This window comes from Notamacropus eugenii, chromosome 6 (assembly GCF_028372415.1).
Source record: "Notamacropus eugenii isolate mMacEug1 chromosome 6, mMacEug1.pri_v2, whole genome shotgun sequence".
NCBI classification, from domain to species: domain Eukaryota; kingdom Metazoa; phylum Chordata; class Mammalia; order Diprotodontia; family Macropodidae; genus Notamacropus; species Notamacropus eugenii.
The window spans coordinates 281,939,168-281,959,333 of record NC_092877.1 but is presented as its reverse complement, the minus strand read 5'-3'; the positions used below and the strand labels follow the sequence as shown (position 1 = coordinate 281,959,333).

The 20,166-nt window shown below is 35.6% G+C and overlaps 1 protein-coding gene across 1 annotated transcript in view; it reads right to left on the bottom strand.

The window, feature by feature from the left end:
* Positions 1-20,166, bottom strand: part of DIAPH3 (diaphanous related formin 3) — a 464,308-nt gene that overhangs the window by 141,668 nt on the left and 302,474 nt on the right. The window contains exon 25 of the mRNA XM_072617071.1: positions 7,126-7,261. Coding sequence (XP_072473172.1) covers positions 7,126-7,261 — 136 coding nt within the window. The remainder of the gene's footprint in view (positions 1-7,125; positions 7,262-20,166) is intronic.

The following is a 20,166-nucleotide window of genomic DNA, read 5'->3' as shown; positions in this document are numbered from 1 at the left end:
GAGAACATTATCAGTAATGAAATGCTCATCAGGCTCCTGTCATTTTAGTCACTTGATACTATTGGGATTCACCAGGTTAAAATGGTGACTTCTATCCAGTACTGCCTCCAAACTCACATATGTTATCAAAATTGTCAGGAGACACAAGGGCACACCTCAAATGTAATGTGCAATGACAAAGGATGGTTATAAATTGGCAGTATTCTTAATGAATAGGACACTGAATGTCAATAAATTAGAAATAATAAATGTTAAATCAATTCAACAAACATTTATTAAGCACATATTAAGTAAAGGGCATTATACTAGGCACTGGTCTGTATGAACTTACGTATCACCTAGGCAATATTCACAGCACTGAGGGCAGCTATGAAAATGCAGGTGTAGTTCTGAATTGTAAAGCATAAAAGACTCTCCACATAGAAAGCAGAGGAAAAACATTTATTCAGACACCAAAAAGCCAAATCCCAACACCAGAAAGCCAAATCCACCAAAACAGCCAAGAAGTCAATATATATTAGCACTGCTGGAGACAAAGGCATTCTCAAGCCTTTCCTTCTTCGTACAAGCAAATACACATGAGCCTTGCTGTGCCTGGCTGATCTGAGTCTACCCCAACCGCTCTCACAAACTTCCTCTTTGGTTCTACTCAACCCTTCCTGTTGCACCCTTCAGCAAGCCCCTCCCACCACATGCGACTTAAGCTTTCAGGTGATTTAAGCAGGTCACAGGGGCCTATTAATGAATGGGAAAGATGTTTCCATTCAAATTACCATTACAACTTACACTATGATATACACTATGATATATGTGAAAGTAGAGACAGGTAGTGATGGTCGGTGATATCACACAGAGAGGTACACTGGCAACTATTTGTCAGCCTGATAATAATAACAGAGAGCTCTTCTGTCTTCATAGAGAATATATCCAAGATGTGATGAAGAATCTCAGAAGACCTGACAAATTGGATGACCACTACTCACCACTGGTTACATGGACATAAATGATACTGGCAGAAGAAAGCAAGAAAGTACTGAAAAATCCTATGGAATCTTGGGCAAGAAAGGGCAGATTTTGGAACACAGGTGGTATTTTTATGACTGATGCCCATGGAAAGCAAAGGTTTTAAAACAGAATGGCAGATTTATCAACAGATGCTTAAAAATATGTTGTCTGAGAAGAATTTATATTTCTGAGTCGTAGCTTAAAATACAAGAAAACAGGTTCCTGTACTATTAGTTAATACAAATAAAAAAGGTTTAGTAAGAATATATTTGCCTGAAAACTTGCAAATCTAACTCAAAGGTTCCTAAATTGGAAAGGAGGAAAGGAGAAAACTGCTTATTTATAAACACCAAGCTAGAGAGTATGGAAAATAGCTGCAATGTAATAAAAATAGCGAATGAGACACAAAGAAGTTCACAGGAGGCAAAAATCTAAGAAAGGAGTCAGCAATAAATATGAGGGTATCAGATGTCTATGGGGAAAAAGTGTTTAACATACAATATAAACCACAGAACTTAATAAGATGTGATCTGGTAAGTATCACTGATAATAGATGGGATGATATTTATAACAGGAATATGGCTCTCAAATGGTAAGCCTTTAAAAAAATACACACACATACATTTATACATACATCTATACACACACACATGCATATACAGTGGGTGCAAGGTAGCATTGTGACATGCTCAGGAATATCTAGGAATCAGGGGCAAAAAAGGGATATTATCACTAAAACACACTATAGATGAGCAAGGCTGAAAGGAAATTGCTGAAGATGTTAAGAAACATCTTAAGCCTTGCAATAATTCAGTAATGACACATGATATGGTAATGATGGAAAATTAAAATTATCGAGATATCTGTTAGAAGATTTTTTCTATCAAAAGCAGAGTAGCTTTTGATTTTTTTTTACTTGCCTTAAAGATAATTTTATCCATTAAAAGACTGAGGTACCAACAAGTGCAAGATCTGATTCTCAGTAATAATAGAGAGCTTGTTACTAGGGTAGAAAAATGGGAAACTCTGGATAGGAAAAATGGAGTAGGTTTTAAGCATAGGGAAGTGATCATTTCATATTTGTATTTGTTATAAAGAAAGAGATGAAAGGTAGGAAGTATCTTCTGACATACAGACTAGATTTGGGGACAGCAGATTTTGGAGAATTCATAGAAATGATAAGCAAGATCTCACGAACTAAAATTCTTTATTAGAATTCAACCCCAAAAGGACAGGAAATTCAAGGAAAAAATTTCTGAAGACATAAAGGGAAACAAAATGAAGCTGTTTAAAGAAACTATGGTGAATACACAGTATGAGGGTTGGGGACAGAACAATATTATAGACCAAATGAGGGGCTGAAAACAGCTGCAAGTTTTGATTCTATGTTACATAACTTAAGAATCCTAAAAAGGAAAACTTGAGTAAATACAGAAATATCTGCTTATTATCATTTTTATACACATGCACAGATGCATAAGGGAATATAAGAAATTCTGCTAAGTCCATATAGGAATCTCATATATGTACTGTATGTGATACTGAAGGCTAGACTAGCTTTTTTTCATTCTCTGATTCAACTGTGAAGCTCTAAATTCTCAAGACTATGTGATGAAGGTAGGGAAAAAGATAGAGCCTTTATAGCAGTGAATCCTTTGAATTAGAGGACCTGATCATTAAATTGGGCATCATTAACTAGTTCATATTTACATAAGCTTTAAGTTTTACAAAGCAGTTAATTCAGGGTGTCCTAAAAGTCTTAGGACACTTTTATGCTACTAAAGCTTACTTAATGAGTTAATAAAATCTATCAAGCCATTTTAAAGCTCAATAGTTTAAAACCACCCTAAGATTTTTCTGAGCACCCTGTATCCATTATCCCATTTGATTCTCTAAGTTCCACTGTGAGGTAGCTACTATTATTTTTTCACTTTACAGATGAAGAAACTGAGGCTTAGAGAGTTTAGGTGACTTGACGTAGTTATAAACCTTGTGTACAATTAGGTACTATAAATGAGATCTCACCAGCCAAAAACAACAGGTAATCTATGAAATAATCTAGACGGGAAAAAAAAAATATCTGGAAGATGAGAGGAAAAGCTGGTAACTAAGGAGAAATAGAGAAAAATATAGATGAATAGATGAACAGCTCGGTAACAACAACTACAGGGAAAATGTAAACAAAGGGCTATAAAAATGTAAATGTAATTTTTTTCAGTGAAACAAGGCAAGATTTTCAGCAAAATAGGTGGGAAGAGAGTCATAAGAGGTTTGAGGAGGGATGAAAAGATCTGAAAAAGATGAATAGTGAGTCATGAGGGGAGGGACTGTGTTGTCCCAAGGAGGGCCACTTGAGATTATGTAACATAAATTTGTAGTGGTGCCAGTAAGCAAAGTTTTATGATTTTCTACAGCTTCATTCAGTAGCATGTGAGTGGAAGTGAAGGCTGAGGATGATAGGAGTATTCTAAGGCAGAAGCTTCACAGGGCAAGATCAGTGATAAGATGACAAGGTTACAATGTGCCTCATTCTATGACAGGTGTTATGGTTCAAACACAATGAATGAAATATTCCTTCTTCACAAGATGCTTATATTTTAACAGGAGAAAACAAGAAAATATATACATATATGGAAAATAAACATAAAAAATATAAACACTTGTAAATAAAAAGTGGTTACAGTTGAGTATTAACAAGTGAGGTGATTTGAAAAGTATTTGAACTGCATCTTAAAGAAAAAGAAGGAATCTATGCAGTTGGAGCAGCAAAGGCACATAAACAAGTGATGCCAAGTCATGCATGAGAAGCAGAGAGAAGATTAATTAGATCTGTATCACAGAGTACAGGAGGAAGGGTAACCTACAGTAAGGCTACAAAGAAAAATTGGAACAAGGTTGTAAAGCTTTAAAAGTGAAAGAACAGCTTATATTTGACCCTACATGCAAAAGAAGGCCTTTCTTTTGGAGTTCATTGAGTTGGGGAATGACATTGACACTTAAGGAAAAGTACTTTGGAAACAGTGTGGAGGACAGAATGAAAGAAATGAGACAGACTTGTGTCAGGGAGATCAATCAGGAGACCATTATAACAATGTAGGTAGGGGGTGTCAAGTGCTTGAATTAAGGTCATGGGTATATTATTAGAGAGAAAGGGTTCAAAGTGAGAGGTGTTGTAGAGGTAGAAATGGCAAAATTTGGCAACTATCTGGGTTTGGAAACGTAAGGAGTGGAGGAAAATGCCAACATCTTGAACTTGGGAAATGAAAAATAGTGGTGTCTTCAACAGAAATATAAAAACTTGGAAGTGGGTTGGCTTTTATGGGACATATTGAATTTCAGATGTCTCCAGGAAATGCAATTTGGAATATCAAATAATCAGCTGGTGATATAGGACTTAGATTCATGGATAGGACACCCAAATCTAAGAGGCATTAGCATAGAGATGATAATTGAACCATGGTATCTGACTTAAGTCACCATGTCAGAAAATTTAGAGGGTGAAGATTAAGGGGTCTAGGACAGAAAAAGGGGGTATGATCTAGATGATGAATTAGCAAAGGAAATCAAGAAGAGTGATTAGACATTTAGGAGGAAAAGGCAAGAGAGTGTTCTAAAGTCCAGAAACATTCCATGATATGCCCCTAAAACACAAGGGTAGTATTAAACAGAGCTAAGATTCATGCCCTTTATCCAAAGATGTCCCATGGGGATTTTGTCTTGGGTCTTCTCTTCTGTCTCTACTACTTCACTTGGTGATCTCATCAGCTCCTATGGATCTACTTACCATCTCTATGCAGATGATGCTCAAATTAATCTCTCCTGTCACAAACTCTTATCAGACCTCCAATCTCACATCTCCAAATGCCTTTCAGATATTTTGAAGTAAACATGTTCAAGACAGAACTCATTATCTTTGTGCCGAGCCCTTCTCCCCACTTCCCTATTATGGTAGAGTGCAACAGCATCCTACCAGTGCCTCAGGCTCACAACCTAAGAGTCATTCTGTATTCTTCACTATTTCTCACCCTACTCCCCTCCCATATCCAATCTGCTGTCAAAGCATTTCAATTTCACTTTTGTAACATTTCTCACAAATACCTCCTCTCCTTTGACCCTGCCATCATTCTAGTGCAGGCCCTCATCATCTCAAGCCTGTGTGCACCAAGTCCCTCATAACTTCAAGCCATTCTCCATTCATTCACTCACCAAAATGATTTTTCCAAAGATCATGTCCCCCTGCTAAAGAAGGTCTAGTGTTTCCCTATGGCCTTCAGGATTAAATACAAAATCCTCTGTATAATTTTAAAACCTTCCTTCCTTTATATTTCTTATACCTTATTCTCTGATACATACTTCCTAGATATTTCACAAACAAGCAACTTTATTTCTTAGCTCCAGGGATTTTCTCTGGCTGTCTCCCATGCCTGGAATGCTCTCCCTCCTCAACTTTGCCTACTGGCTTCCTTTATGTCCCAACTAAAGGCCCATCTTTAAAAAAAAGCCTTCCCCAACCCTTCTTAATTCTAGGGCTTTTCCTCTGTTAATTATTTCCTATTTATCATGTAACTATCTTGGTTGTTTGAATGTTGTCTCCTCCCTTAAATTATGGACTTCCTGAGGACAGGAACAGTTTTTGTGTTTATTTGTTTTGCATCTTTTTGTATCTCCAGTACTTTAGCACAGCGCCCAGCCCAAAGCAGACGCTTAGTATTTATGGACTGATTCAAACCCATTTTTTTTTGGACTTCCAATCTATTCTATTCTGCCAGATAGAATTTAATAAAATAAATATTCCTAGTCTTTCGTACAAATCATCATAAATTCCACATATTTTGATCTGAAGAGATTGTTACTTAAGTTTACTTTGAATGTCAAGTATGATTAAACAATCTAATGAAATATGAGTCAAGTTTTTAGTTTAGTGTTCATCTGAAATAAAATGAGTCAAACTTCAAAGGCAGGATCCAAGCAAATTATGTAAATCCTGTAGTGATAATTTATTTTAAAATTTATTTCCAAACTGTAAGCTTTAGAAGTCAAAGCTAAATTTCTCTGATCTCCAGATATAGTGAAATAAGACTGACACTTGTATTTAGGCTAAAGGTAATACCTATGACTATTCCTGGAAGAGAAGAGAGGCACTTACAAACAAGCATTTGGATTTGCATGATTTTCCTTCACTGGGAGAAAAAGTGTTAGATATATATATATGTATGTGTATATATATATATATATATATATATATCTCCTGCTTTACTCATCCTAAAATATGTCTTCTGAACTAAAAGCAGAAAGGGGTAATTCCTGCAAAGTAGGTGTCTTAATTTACTTCTGAAGAGACCTGGATGAATTTGCAGTTCTGATTTATAAAACATGCCATTTCAACAGTGATGCTAATAGACTCTCATTAGGACTCTAGCCAATCCTCAGGAACAAAAGATGGAAGAGTTGGAATTAAACGCTTTTGAAAATTTGAGAAGAAGGGAAATAAGGGAGATGGGAACCTAGTACTACAATTTCTTTAATTCACTTAAATTTTAAGCAAATGTAATGTGAACTTTGGAAAGCAAATTTTTCTATTATAATATTTATCTAATTTCTTCTTAGTTAATGTAAGTAATTAATCATGGGTTATGAAAAGTTGTATGGAAGCTTCTGTTTCATAGAAATGAATGGAATGGAAACAGAAAGCAAACATGGACAGTGTAGAGTAACATATGCCAGACTTAGTGTTTTGCTAATATTAATAACAACCATCATATCATCATTGCTTATACAGAACTTCAAGGTTTTTAGAGCAGTTTTTATACAGTTATCATACTTCATTCCCTCAAAAACCATAGGCAAGTTGCTATATTTTGCTACTTTTTTATAGATGAGCAAACTGGGAAACTGAGGCTCAGAAAGGTTAAGGGACTTGCGCAATGTCATACAGCTAGTTTCAAAGATAATTTGTCTCACTCCAAGCATGGTATTCTACCATGTTATCTACCAATAAATAAAACAGTCAGATTAGAGTTCAAGCACAAATATTCATTACCTTATTCTTTCATCTATCACATTAAAATATGGCAATCAGCTTACTTTTTAAGGCTAAATGAAACACTCAATAGTACTCACCAGTTTTCATTTCTATCAAGCGTTTCTTTTTCTGTTGTCGTTCTGCTTTTTCTCTTTCTGCTATTTCCTTGGCTATCCTGGCACGTTTCTCTTTTTCCTCAACTTCTCTTCGTTTGGTGTTCTCCTTCATTGCTTGCTAAGAAAAATGATTCAAAATATTACCAAGGTTGAATATTGCCTGAAAATGGCAAAATATAAAATTCATTCGTTTATCTATGCAACTTGCATTTGTTAAAACACCTACTATGCAGCACATGTTTTGGTAAACACTGAGGATACAAAGACAAAAACAATATTCACAAAAAATTAGAAGGATAATAAATATTTTCAAGAATGTTTATTGTATATTGTTCTCAAAACAGAATTCAGAGAAAATGTGTTTTAATCTTGGGACTATTTTTTCAATTACAGCTGGATAGCATTTAAAATCACTTGTTCTTTAATTGTATCAATTAAAAAGGGGAAAAAAAACAAATAAAAAGTGATTAAAATAATATACACACATGGTTAATATTTTCTTATGTACCTAGTCACTGTTTGGAACATTTATTAACTGGATCATTTTATTCCTACTACTGCCATCACCTTAATCCAAGTACGACAAAATTACTTCGATATGAACTGCTTCAATAAGCAACTGCTAAAATGAATTTTTCATGTCCTGTGGTAGGTGCTAATAATACTGTCCTTGCCTTCACAGAGGTTATATTTCTACTGAAGAAAAATACCACGTTCACAGATAAAAAAGTAATTTGAATAATGGGGGTGGCATTCATTAACAACAAAGGAAGTCAAGACAGGTTTCTTATAGAATGTGGCCCTTGAGTTGGCTGTGAAGGGAGCTAGGGATTATGAAAGCCAAGATTAGGTGGGAGGGCATTCCAGACAAAGGGGCCAATCTGGGCAAGGGTACCCACACAGAAGGTGGTAAGTGATGGATGGAAAACAGCTAGGAGGCCACATAGCCTACACTGTAGAATATATGAAAAGTAGTGTGAAATAAGACTGAGAAATTACTCTGGACTTTGACTAAATAGTTGTAAAAGAGTTATAAAGCACAACAAATTTCTGTTTTCTAATAGAGACAGCAGGTTGCCACTTGTGCTTGTACAGCAGAGAAGTGACAATCAAGTTTATGTCTTAGGAATTACAATTTAGCAACAGTATGGAGGACATACTTTATGGAGAGAAAAAAATGAATGTGGGAAAACCAGCTAGAGAACAGATGCAATAATACAGAAGAAATGTAATTAGGGTCTGAACTATAGTACAAGTGGAAAAAAGGGGATGGATGCAAGAGATAGTGTGGAGTTAGAAGCAACAAGACCTATAAATATCTATAATATCTGTCAACTGAAGTATATGCAAGTGGAGTTGAAATTTTATGGGAACCATCTTATTAGGAAGCATATTCTGTTTATGGGAGTTAACGTTTAATTATATTGAAATATATTTGCCATCTGAGATTATGAGCCATCTCTTCCCCTCCTTTGGGGCAAGACAGGAGAGGGTGGAAAATATGTATGTTTACATGGGAAGACCTAATGATCCTTCAGTCAACTCTTTGGCATGTAAACAGTAAATAATGTTAAAATCACCAATCAGGCAATTTGTATTTATTAAGGATCTACTATGTGCCAATGACTGAATTAGGTGCTAGATATATAAAGACAAAAAATGAAATAAGTTCTATCCCTAAGTGCTTACATTCTACAAGTGAAGACAAAATGTCTATTTCTAAATCTATATAAAATAAATCCAAGGTATTTAAAAAGGAAGGACATGGATGGTTGGGAAGATCAGAAAAGGCTTCATGAAGAAAGTGATACTTAGAGGAAGCAAGGGATTTTATGAAGTAGAGGTGAAAAGGGAGTGTATTTAGGCAAAGAAGATAGCCAGCGCAAAGGCATGGAGATGAATTAACCTCTGTGAGGAAGATACGAGAATTTGGCTGGATTGTGAGGTGTTTACTATGCAGTGAAGCTGGAAAGATAAGAAGAATCCGGGGTTGTGTAGACCTTTAAAAGACAAACAAAAGAATTAGGGGGCCTCTGGGATTTATGGGGTAAAGAAGTTAACATGCTCATAATTTACTTAAGTAAAATCACTTTGCCATCTATGTGAGGTATGCATTAAAAAGCAGAGAGACTTGAAGCAGGGAAACTAATTATGAGGCAACTGCAACAGTCAAGGCAGGAGATAATGAGAGCCTGAATGTATGAGTAGAGATAAAGAACATGATGTGAGAGCTGTTGTGTAAGAAGAAACATCAAGAACTGACAACTGATCAGATAAATGAAATGACAGAGAGAGAGAAATTGAGGATAACATGGAATTTATAAACCTGAGAGACTGGAAGAACAGTAATATCCCTTTTGAGGGAAAAAAGATAAATAAGTTCTATTTTAGACATGTTGAATTGGAGATTCCTCCAGTTTGTAATGTCCAGTAGGCAGCTGAGGTGATGTGGCGTGAGAGTTCAGAGAGAGGCTAAGAATGAATATAGATCTTTGAGTCATGTGCATAGAGATGATGTGAGCTGATGAGTCTCTCAAGAGTGAAAAGTAAGATATTCAGTGACAAACCAATCAAATGACCAAAAAAATTATAGAGCTAGAAAAAAATGATAACAAATTCCATAATACCAAGGGAACTGATTAAAGGAAATGCAAGGGAAGGTGGCCTAGTTGTACCAAATCTAAAATCATAGGATAAAGCAGCAATCATCAAAACTACTTGGTACTGTCTAAGAAATAGAGTGGTGGTTCAGTGGAATAGGTTACAGAAGACAATAGTCAGTGACTATAGTAATCTACTGTTTGATAAACCTAAAGATTCCAACTTGTGAGATAAGAACTCAGTATTTGGCAAAAACTGCTGGAAAAACTGGAAAACAGTATGGTAGAAATTAGGTTTACAACAATATTTCACACCCTATGCCAAGAAAGGGTCAAAATGGGTACATGATTTAGACGTAAAGGCTGATGCCATAAGTAAATTAGGAGATAAAGGAATAGTTTACCTGTCAGATCTATGGAGAACAGAAGAATCTGTGACCAAACAAGAGATAGAACATTATGAAATGCAAAATGGATAATTTTGATTACATAAAATTAAAAAGTTTTTGCACAAAGCCAATGCAACCAAGGTTAGAAAGGGAGCAGAAGGCTGGGAAACATTTTTATAGCCAGCATCTAAGTCAGATTTATAAGAATACAAGTCATTGCTCAATTGATAAAGAGTCAGATATGAACAGGTAGTTTTCAGATGAAAAAAATTAAAGCTATCTATAGTCATATGAAAAAATGCTCTAAACCACTATTGATAAGAGAAATGCAAATTAAAGCAACTCTGAGGTACCACATCACACCTATCAGATTGGCTAACATGACAAAACAGGAAAATGATAAATGCTGGAGAAGGTGTGGGAAAATTGGAACACTGATGCATTGTTGGTGGAGTTGTGAACTGATCCAACCATTCTAGAGAGCAATATGGAATTACTCCAAAAGAGCTATAAAAGTGTGTAAAACCCTTTGACCCAACAATGCCACTTCAAGATCTTTATCCCAAAGAGATTGAAAAAACAAGAAAAAGGCCCACATGTACAAAAATATTTATAGCAACTCTCTTTGTGGTAGTCAAGAACTGGAAAGTGAAGGGATGTCCATCAAACAGGGAATGGCTGAACAAGTTATGGTATAAGAATGTAATGGAATACTATTGTTCTGTAAGAAATAATGAATAGGCCAGATTTCAGAAAAACCTGGAAAGACTTGCATGAACTGATGCTGAGTGAAATGAGTAGAACCAGGCCAACATTGTACACAGCAACAGCAACACTGTGTGATGACTAACTTTGATAGACTTAGCTCTTCTCAGCAATGCAATTTTCTAAGACAATTTCAAAAGACTCATAAAGGAACATACTATCCATATCTAAAGAAAGAACTATGGAGTCTGAAGGAAGATCGAAGGACACTATTACCCCTCCCTTCCCTTGTTTTTTCTATTTTCTTTGTGGTAGTTTTTCCCTTTTGTTCTGATTCTTCTTTTGCAACATGGCTAATGTGGAAATATGTTTAATATGATTGTACATGTATAGCCTATATCAGATTGCATGCTACCTCAGGGACAGGAAAGGGGAGGGAGGGGAGAAATTTTAGAATTCAACATCTGACAAAACAATGTTGAAACCTACAAAAAAATAAATCAATGAAATTTTTATTAAACTATAATACAAAAGAATATAAAGTAAGAGAAGAGAAGAAAGCCCCGTATGGAATATCTGGGGGTACACACATAGGTCAGTGATATGATGATAACATTTCATTGATTCTGTCCATCAGAAAAATTAATCAGGGATAGACAGTAAAGTGGAAATTTAAGAGATTTGAGATCATTTAGAGAAAAGACTCATAGCACTGGGATTTGACAAGGGGTTTAAAGGAAAACAGAATTCAGATAAGCAAATAAAACTGGGAATTCCAAGAAAATGAAACAACATGAGTGAAACATAGAAAAGGATGAGTATATGACAGGTTCAAGGTCTACTGAAACAAGAAAAGCTTATTGTAATGGATCATATTGTTTATTTGCATATTTTCAAGGATAAAACTTGAAATGAGAATAAATGGCTAAATATTCTCTTTAATAAGTATAGATTCATTGTAACATAAGCTTTTTATCTACATTTTCCAGATATCATTGGTACCTCTTTCACGTTCTACACTGGACAATAGAAAGGCAAAATCATTTTCTATTAAAAATAACATTTACATTTAGGAATATGGTCTAAAGTCATTGAAGCAATTTTGCTTTATGAAAAATTAAGTATTGATTTTCAGTTTTTAAAAATCACACCTAGTTTAATAATAATTTTCTCTCATGTTATAACTTCAAGAAGAATAACAATGAAAAGATACAGTGTGTAGCATAGCAAGAGATATTAGCTAGGAATTAATGCATTAATTCAAGAGCTAATTTGTATTTTCTTTCATTTCATATAATTTTGTAATATATGGACTTCTTAACTAACTGGATAGAAAGCTATACTAAAAAACTACATTATACTACATAGGACCCTCTCACCCCATAAAGTTAAATTATGAACTAAGGAACAAATTGAAGTAAAAGTCAAATATATAAAGAGTTAGATGCAAGGTACTGATTATTTAGACACCACATTCTTGATTTGTTTTTCTACTTAGTCCACTGAAATACTATACTTTCATTGATTCCCTTTAATATTATGTTGCCAACAAAAATTGTTTGGCTATTTACTGTAGATCCTCTCTCACGAAAGCAGATACATAGCCTTTTTTGAAAGGTCTTCAGAACTGATTTTAACTGCACAGTAATGCAGATGTTTCAAAACTGTAGACACCTTTCAGTGTTTTGACTTCAGGAACATAAACAACAGTACACAGTCCTTCCCTTTTCTTACACAAGATCAACAACTGAATGGAAAATTTTCTATCATATCAAAGGTCATAAATTGGCAAATAATTGATCTTTAATTATCCTAAAGCATTTAGGTAAACAATTGAATAAAACTTTTACCTAATTTGTCTCAGTTCAGAAAAGAATACAGAATCAATTCTGAAACAACCAGCAATACCATTATGGAAGTCTCCAGATCATCCTATCAAAGCAGCTAACCTTGTTCATGTTTAAATTTTTGTATAATTGTTCAATACAGAGTGAGGTCTTATTGATTTCCTTCTCTACTGAGGGACAAATCATAGATATTCAGTGGTTCCATCTTGTCCAATACTTATACCCAAAAGAACCTCCTCCACAACCTACATAACAAATACTCATCCAGGCTTTGCCTGGAGATCTCCAGTAAGAGAGCAGCTACTATTTTCCAAAGCATCCCATTTAACTTTTGGATAGGTCCAATGACTAGGATGACTTTTCCTATATTGAGCTTTCTAACTTGACCTCTTGGCAAATTCCCATTGCTCCTAGATCTCTGCTTCGGTGTCAAACTGGAAAAGATTAATTTCTCTTCTATGTAACATTTTGTAAGTATTTGAAGACCACTACCATGTTCCCTACCTTATGTTTTTTCATCTCTGGGTAAAACAACACTAGTTCCTTCAAATGATACCCATATCACATAGATTTGAGGCCCTTTTACCTTTCTGGCTTTCCTCCTCTGATTATCCCTCAAGATTATCAGTCCCTTTCCTAAGACATGTTGGCCAGTACTGAGCATAGGTCGAGAGGTTGTCTGACAAGGGTACAGTAAAACAACAATATCACCTCTTTGTGACTGGAAATTATGAATCTCTTAGTTCTCATTGTCTTTTTTGGATTTCATATCATATTGTAGCCTCATATTTAGTTTGGAGTTCATGAAAGCCCACAGAACTTCTTCAGAAAACTGTCATGAAACTGTCTTCCCCATTATTTACTTGTGAAATAGAATTTTTTTTAACCTCAGGAATAAAGCTTTCTATCTGTTACTACTGAATTTTATTGTATTAGATATGGCAAAATATTCTATCCAGTCACTGTGTTTATTAAGCAACTATTATGTTCCAGACACAGTGATAAATGCTGAGGATATAAAGAAATGCCAAAAAAAAAAAAAAAAAAAAAAAAAAAAGGTTTCTCCCAAAAATGTGGAAGACGATGATTAAAAGGAAGGCAGACTAAGGGAGGCAGTGGTCAGAAGCAAAACAGATTTTTTGAGGAGGGACAGGACAGAAGGAGAGGGAGAAGGATAAACAGAAAAAATAAGATGGAAGGCAATATACAGTAATCATAACAGTGAATGTAAATGGGATGAGCTCACCTATAAAACAGAAGTAGATAACACAAAGGATTAGAAAATAAAATCCCACAATCTGCTGTTAACAAGAGACACATGTGAAACAGAAGGATACACAGAGAGTTAAAATAAAGATATGGATGAGAATCTATTGTGCTCCAGCTGAAGTAAAAAAGACAGAGGTTGAAATCATGATCTTAGATGAAGCAAAGGCAAAGACCTAATTAAAAGAGATAATCAAGGAAAATATATTTTGATACAAGATACTATAGACTATATTATATACTAAAGTAGTATCAAACAAATTTACAGGTTTCTCTGATAAAGTCTCATTTCTCAAATACGTAGGGAACTGAGACAAATTTATAAACATAAAGAGCCATTCTCCAATTGAGAAATTGTCAAGGAATATGAAAGGCTGTTTTCAGAAGAAATCAAAACTTTTTGTAGTCGTATGAAGAAGTTCTTTAAATCACTACAGATAAGAAAAAGGCAAATGAAAACAACTCTTGCTTACCACCTCACATTTATCAGAAATGAAAAATGCTTGAAGGGATAAGGGAAAATAGGTACACTGATGAACTTTTGGTGGAGTTGAACTACGTCCAAAGGGTTATAAAATCGTGCAAACCCTTTGACCCAGCAATACTCTATTAGGTCTATACCCCAAAGAGATCAAAGAAAAAGGAAAAGGACCTACATGTACAAAACAATAACAGTTCTTTTTGTCATGGCAAAAAATTGGAAATGAGGAGATGCCCATCATTTGGGAATGGCTGAACGAACTGTGGCATATGATTATGATGGAGTAGCAGTATGCTATGAGAAATGGAGAGGTAGTTTCATAAAAACCATGGGAAGATTTACAATAACTGATGCAAAGTGAAGTGAGCAGAATCAAGAGATCACCGTACACAGCAATAACAATACTCTAATGACGACCAAGTGAAAGATTTAACTACTCTGAATAATACAGTAATTGAAGAAAATTCTAAAGGACTCATGAGGAAAAATGCTCCAGAGAGAGATGCCTTGTTGGTGTGTGTGAGAGATAGGGCTAATATGGAAATATTGTACATGATTTCACATGTAAAAGTGATATATTATTTGCCTTCTCAGTGGGTGAGAGAAGAATGGAGAGGGGGGAGAATTTTAAACTCAAAATTTAAAAAAAAGAATGTGAAAAATAAATATGTAATTTGTTGTTGTTGTTGTGTCCAATTCTTCATGACCCCATGAACCATACTGTCCATGGGGTTTTCTTGGCAAAGATACTTTGCCACTTCCTTCAACAGTGGATAAAAGCAAATAGAAATTAAGTCACTTGCCCAAGATCAGACAGCTAGGAAGTGGCAGAGGCCACATTTGAACTCAGGTTTTTCTAACTCCAGGTCCAATACTCTAAGTTCTCTAGCTGCTTCAAATAAATAACACATATATTAAAAAAGACTATCATTGATATATGAATTGAGTGTTTCTATAAAAATTTTGTATAGATGGGAATATTGTCCTTTCATTCACTAATGACTGATGTTCTAATTTTCTTTTGGAAATAACAAAGGCTTTGTTTTCTCCAAATGCTTGCATCTCTCTGCTCTTAAGGATACTTTGAAGACCAGTCCCTCAATGCTTTCAAAACTGTGCCTCCCACTTCTAGCCAAATGTCTTGTTTTATTTGGTCTAGTCTGTTTTCTTCAGCACTACGTCTAAGTTTTCTCATACAGAATGTATACTTTCGAAGGCAGTGCTATGATGTTAAAAGTCTAAACATGGGCAGGGAGGCTGTTTTCATTGACAGAGAAAATAGTTATAAATATTGTTAAAGATATTTTAATATTAAAATCAATTAAAGATATTTTCTATTAATACTAAAATTCATTTTTAATAAAAAAATTAAATACATTTTCCTTTTTTAAGGGTGAAAAAAGGTTGCCCCAGTTTCATCTTTAAATGACCTCAGGCTACTTTTATTAGTTGCTTTTGATAAAACTTGTTCTACTCTCTACCTTACTGCTATGTTTTGAATCAAGCAACCAATAAATATGAGTTTCTGAGGCAGAGGTAAGGAAGTGATGGGGTGGTTGGGTGCATGTGCTTGGGCCCCAATTCTAAATTCACATTTCTCTTTAAAAATCACATTTCTCCCTTGTCTCAAAATATTATCCCAGGCAGTTTCTCCCCAGACCAAGGACACAGTCTGCCCCAGCAACAACCGTTATCTCCTTTCTGGATACAGTAGCCAGCTACACCTATAGTACTTACTAGTCTGAACCAGCTGTGTACTGTTGAATGGGCTGTGGAGTGGGTCATAACAGCATTTGCTACTCACTGACTATCATATGTATCCTAGACTTAGACATACATATACTCCCTTATGTTTATCTTGTCTGACAAGTCACTGATGAGAGCAGCCTGTTATTCCTGAGTCAATCCTAACTGCTAGTTGACTTAGTGATGGTTCAGCTCTAAAACCACTCCTCCCTGTAGCCCCTCCGTGGGCTATTTCCCAATGAACTCTGGGTAAAATACCTGCGCAGTAGACACCAAAGGTGCATGTTCCTTTAAGAACTGACCACTCCTACAGAATATTGAACTCAAAGCTTTAAGAATGAATGTCAAAAATTGTTTTAGCATGTAACTGGAAATTAAGCGATACAGGCAATGGAGTAGAGAAATCTATTTTACCCTACAGCAAAACAGAGGGGAAGGAGGATGGAAGAAGGGTGAGTAACAGAAGGGAAGATAGACTGAGGGGTGGATGGGGTGCATGCTGTCCTGGGGTGAGGGGTGTGGAGAGATGGGGAGAAAATCTTGAATTCAAATCCTTGTGGAAGTGAATGTTAAGAACTAAAAAATAAATAAATTATATGGAAAAAGAAGAAAAAGAAAAAGAAAAAAGAACTGACCACTCCTTAACCACTCCCTAATCCCACTCCAAAACACCTAGTTCGCATATCTGGCACGTTTCCTATAGAATATCCTATATAAACTTTACCTGTACCCCTCTAAGGTTGCAGGTTTCCTAAGAACTCTCGCCCGCTGAAAGTGTAATAAATCTTTACCTTGACCTCAACAATGCTTGAGTTTGTGAATTCATTCCAAGTGACCTGCCCCTGGGTACTCTGGTCACCCCCTACTTTCAGCCCTTATCAGAAGTGTATTTCTGGCAAAGGGGATGACCAGTAAAAAGTACAAAGACTAGAGAGAGAATATCATGGGTACATGGAGAAAAGCAAAAAGGCCAGCATTGTAAAGAAGAAATGTAACATATAACAAGGGCAGAAAGGCAGGTCAGGAACATTTGTGAAGGGCTTTAAAATACAAACAGAGGAGTTTACATTTTATCTATGCAGCAAAAAGAAGCCACAAGCATATTTAAATAGTTGGAGTTGCGTTATCTGTATGCATATGCCTTTCCTTTTCATTAATATCTATTCTAATTTAGTATTAATTTTGATCTTTGCTGTGACAGATCTGTATTCCTATTGGACAGAGATGGCTGATTTGAAAGTGATTCCCACATCGGTAAAAACTTGTTTAATGTCTGTCTGTTAAAACATTCAATTTTTTTCTTTTGCAATGTTTTTTATGTACACTACAGCTAGTGCTTCCTGACTCTTTGAAAGAAGAGAAGTTATTTCCCTGGCTTTCCTGACATATATATAGATTCATGAGTTCACCAGTAGTACTCCTTCCTCAGTTATAGATCACAACTTCTCCAATTCTCTTACTAAGCATTTTCTCCCATGTCATTCAACAGATCCTTCATGGAAGATTGATCGATCCAACAGTTTTGGGGATCTTACTTTGTTTTTTTTTCATATCTCACAGTTAACCATGGATCTAACACTTAGGTTTATTAGCTGTTGCCACTCCTTCTTGGTACAGTGGAAAATCTGAATTTGGAGAGGCCTTGGGTTTGAATGGCAGCTGTTATCAGCTATATGACACTGGGTAAGTCAATTAATCTTTTCACGCTTTATTTCACCTTCTATTTAAAAAGAAAGGGACAAGATGGCCACTGAGAAATTTTCCAGCTCTAAAGTTATGATCCTATGAAGAGTGTACTTTATGTTGGCTCTTATGAAGAAGCTATTGCTAATCAAATGATGCAAGGTCCATCATATTTCTTTTCTGAAATCAATAAGAGTAATTTGTTTTGCTGTAAGATCATGATTTACCCCAGTTATAGTTTTATGTGAAGAATACTGGTGTTAAGCGAAAGTACAAAAGGACAAACTCATCATGTTGTCCATCAAGGACTACCAATCTAATTCTGGTCATTGCTTCTTGCTTGGGATACTGCAAAAGCCCTTTAATTTATTTTGTTCTTCTAAACTTTTCCTTAACCAATCTACCTTTCCACCCACCCCCACACATCACTGCCAAATTTAAAGCCTTAAAACAAAGGTTTGTTTGACCATGTCACTCTCTTGCTCAAGAAGCTCCAAACAACCTCCTCTTGCCTCTCGGATTAAATAAGAATTCCAATCTTTGGCATTTAAAGCTCCTCTCAGTCTTGACCTATCTTCCTCTTCATACTTACTGTACGTTATTCTCCTTTGATGACTCAAGATGTTAAGCAACTGGTCTGTCAGATGCTCCTAGCAGATGATATTCTATTTCCTATATACATCCTCTTGCAAATAAGGATAATAAGACTTGCTACACTTAAAGGAGCATCCTAATTCCCAGGGGAGTAGTTAAAAAAAAAAAAAAAGATGAAAGTTCATTGTTGTCAAACTTAACAGCTCTTTATAAGATGTATCACAAGATTTAGAAATTCTCTCTTAGGGCTTTGCAGCTTGCAACAGAGTTTCCAGAATTTAACACTTTCTGAATTATTGGGCTGCTTCAGGGTATTGGGGTTAAGATCAAGTGATTTATCACTGAGGGGGAAGAAAAATAATAGTTGGGTACACATGAGTAAGTGTTCTGTTCAGTCATTTCAATCATGTCTGATTCTTTGTAATCTCAGGTTTTCTTGGCAAAGATACTAAAGTGGTTGCTATTTTCTTCTCTGGCTCATTTTACAGATGAGGAAACTGAGGCAAATAAGGTTAAGTGTCTAGCCCCAGACAGCTGGTAAGTGTCTAAAGCAAAATTTAAACTCAGGAAGATGAGTCTTACTGACTCCAGGCCCTACTACCTATGCTATCTAGCTGCCCAATATTAATAAAGAGATGACCACTGACCAAAACTGAATAATGATTATTGACTAAAGTTAAAATTGTGACAAGATCCATAGATACAATTTACATAAGATTTGTTCAGACTATTAGAAGCATCAGGAACCAAACTTTAAGATGTTCTCTATGCCTTGGTTACAAATCAGTCAGTTTTAGGAAAAGTAATGATTTTTAGTATAAATAATTACTTTATTTCTAGTTCTTTATCATCTATACATTGAAATTTCAATACAGAGTTATCTTCCCTATTAAAGTTAACTTCCCTATTAAAATCCAGGGCACCATAATCCTCCCAGTCCCACTGGCTGGAAATCTAGGTATCATCCTGATAATGTTTAATATAAAATTTTGGAATAATCTCTTTGTTCTCTCTGAAGTAAACTCAGAGAGTGCCTCTTCCTATGTCAGCAAAAGCCAGCCAAGGCCGACTCTACACTCCTTAAGGAGACCTTTAACCTCAGACACTATATCTTGAATAATGAGACTTTCCTTTGAATCTTATTATCTACAGACATGTACTATGTCATAGCATATTAATGGTAAAGAAAATATAGACATCTTAGGTCATAATTTCTATTGAACATTGTTTACCCTTTCCTATGTCAATTATCTGTTTAGGGGAGGAAGCCTGCCACTTACTAGTGGTGGGGTTTCTTTCCTTATCACCGAGACATATGCTTACCCAGCCTGAAATCCCAAGGCCTGACTAACATTGCTTTGTTAATTGTCCTGTCTTATTGAATTTATGATTTGCTTAATTAGGAGAGTTTCTTTCTCATGGCAAAATGTACTTTGCCAGGCCTAGAGGCCTGAGGGCTACCCGAGTCTTCTTACCTCACCTCCCGAGGTCTTCGGCTGGCCACGCCGGGTGCGCATATGAGAGAAAGGACATTCCAGAGTCGAACAAGGGTTGAGCTTTATTTCAGGGTCTCGGTTACAAGTGCAGGGGATTCTTCCTTAGGAGGGAAAGAGAAAAATCTCCCAAGGAGGCAAAGATCTTACAATAAGAGATTGGAAGTAGAAGTACAAGCGGGGAGAGAGGAGGAGGGGAGAGAAGGAGAAGAGGAAAAG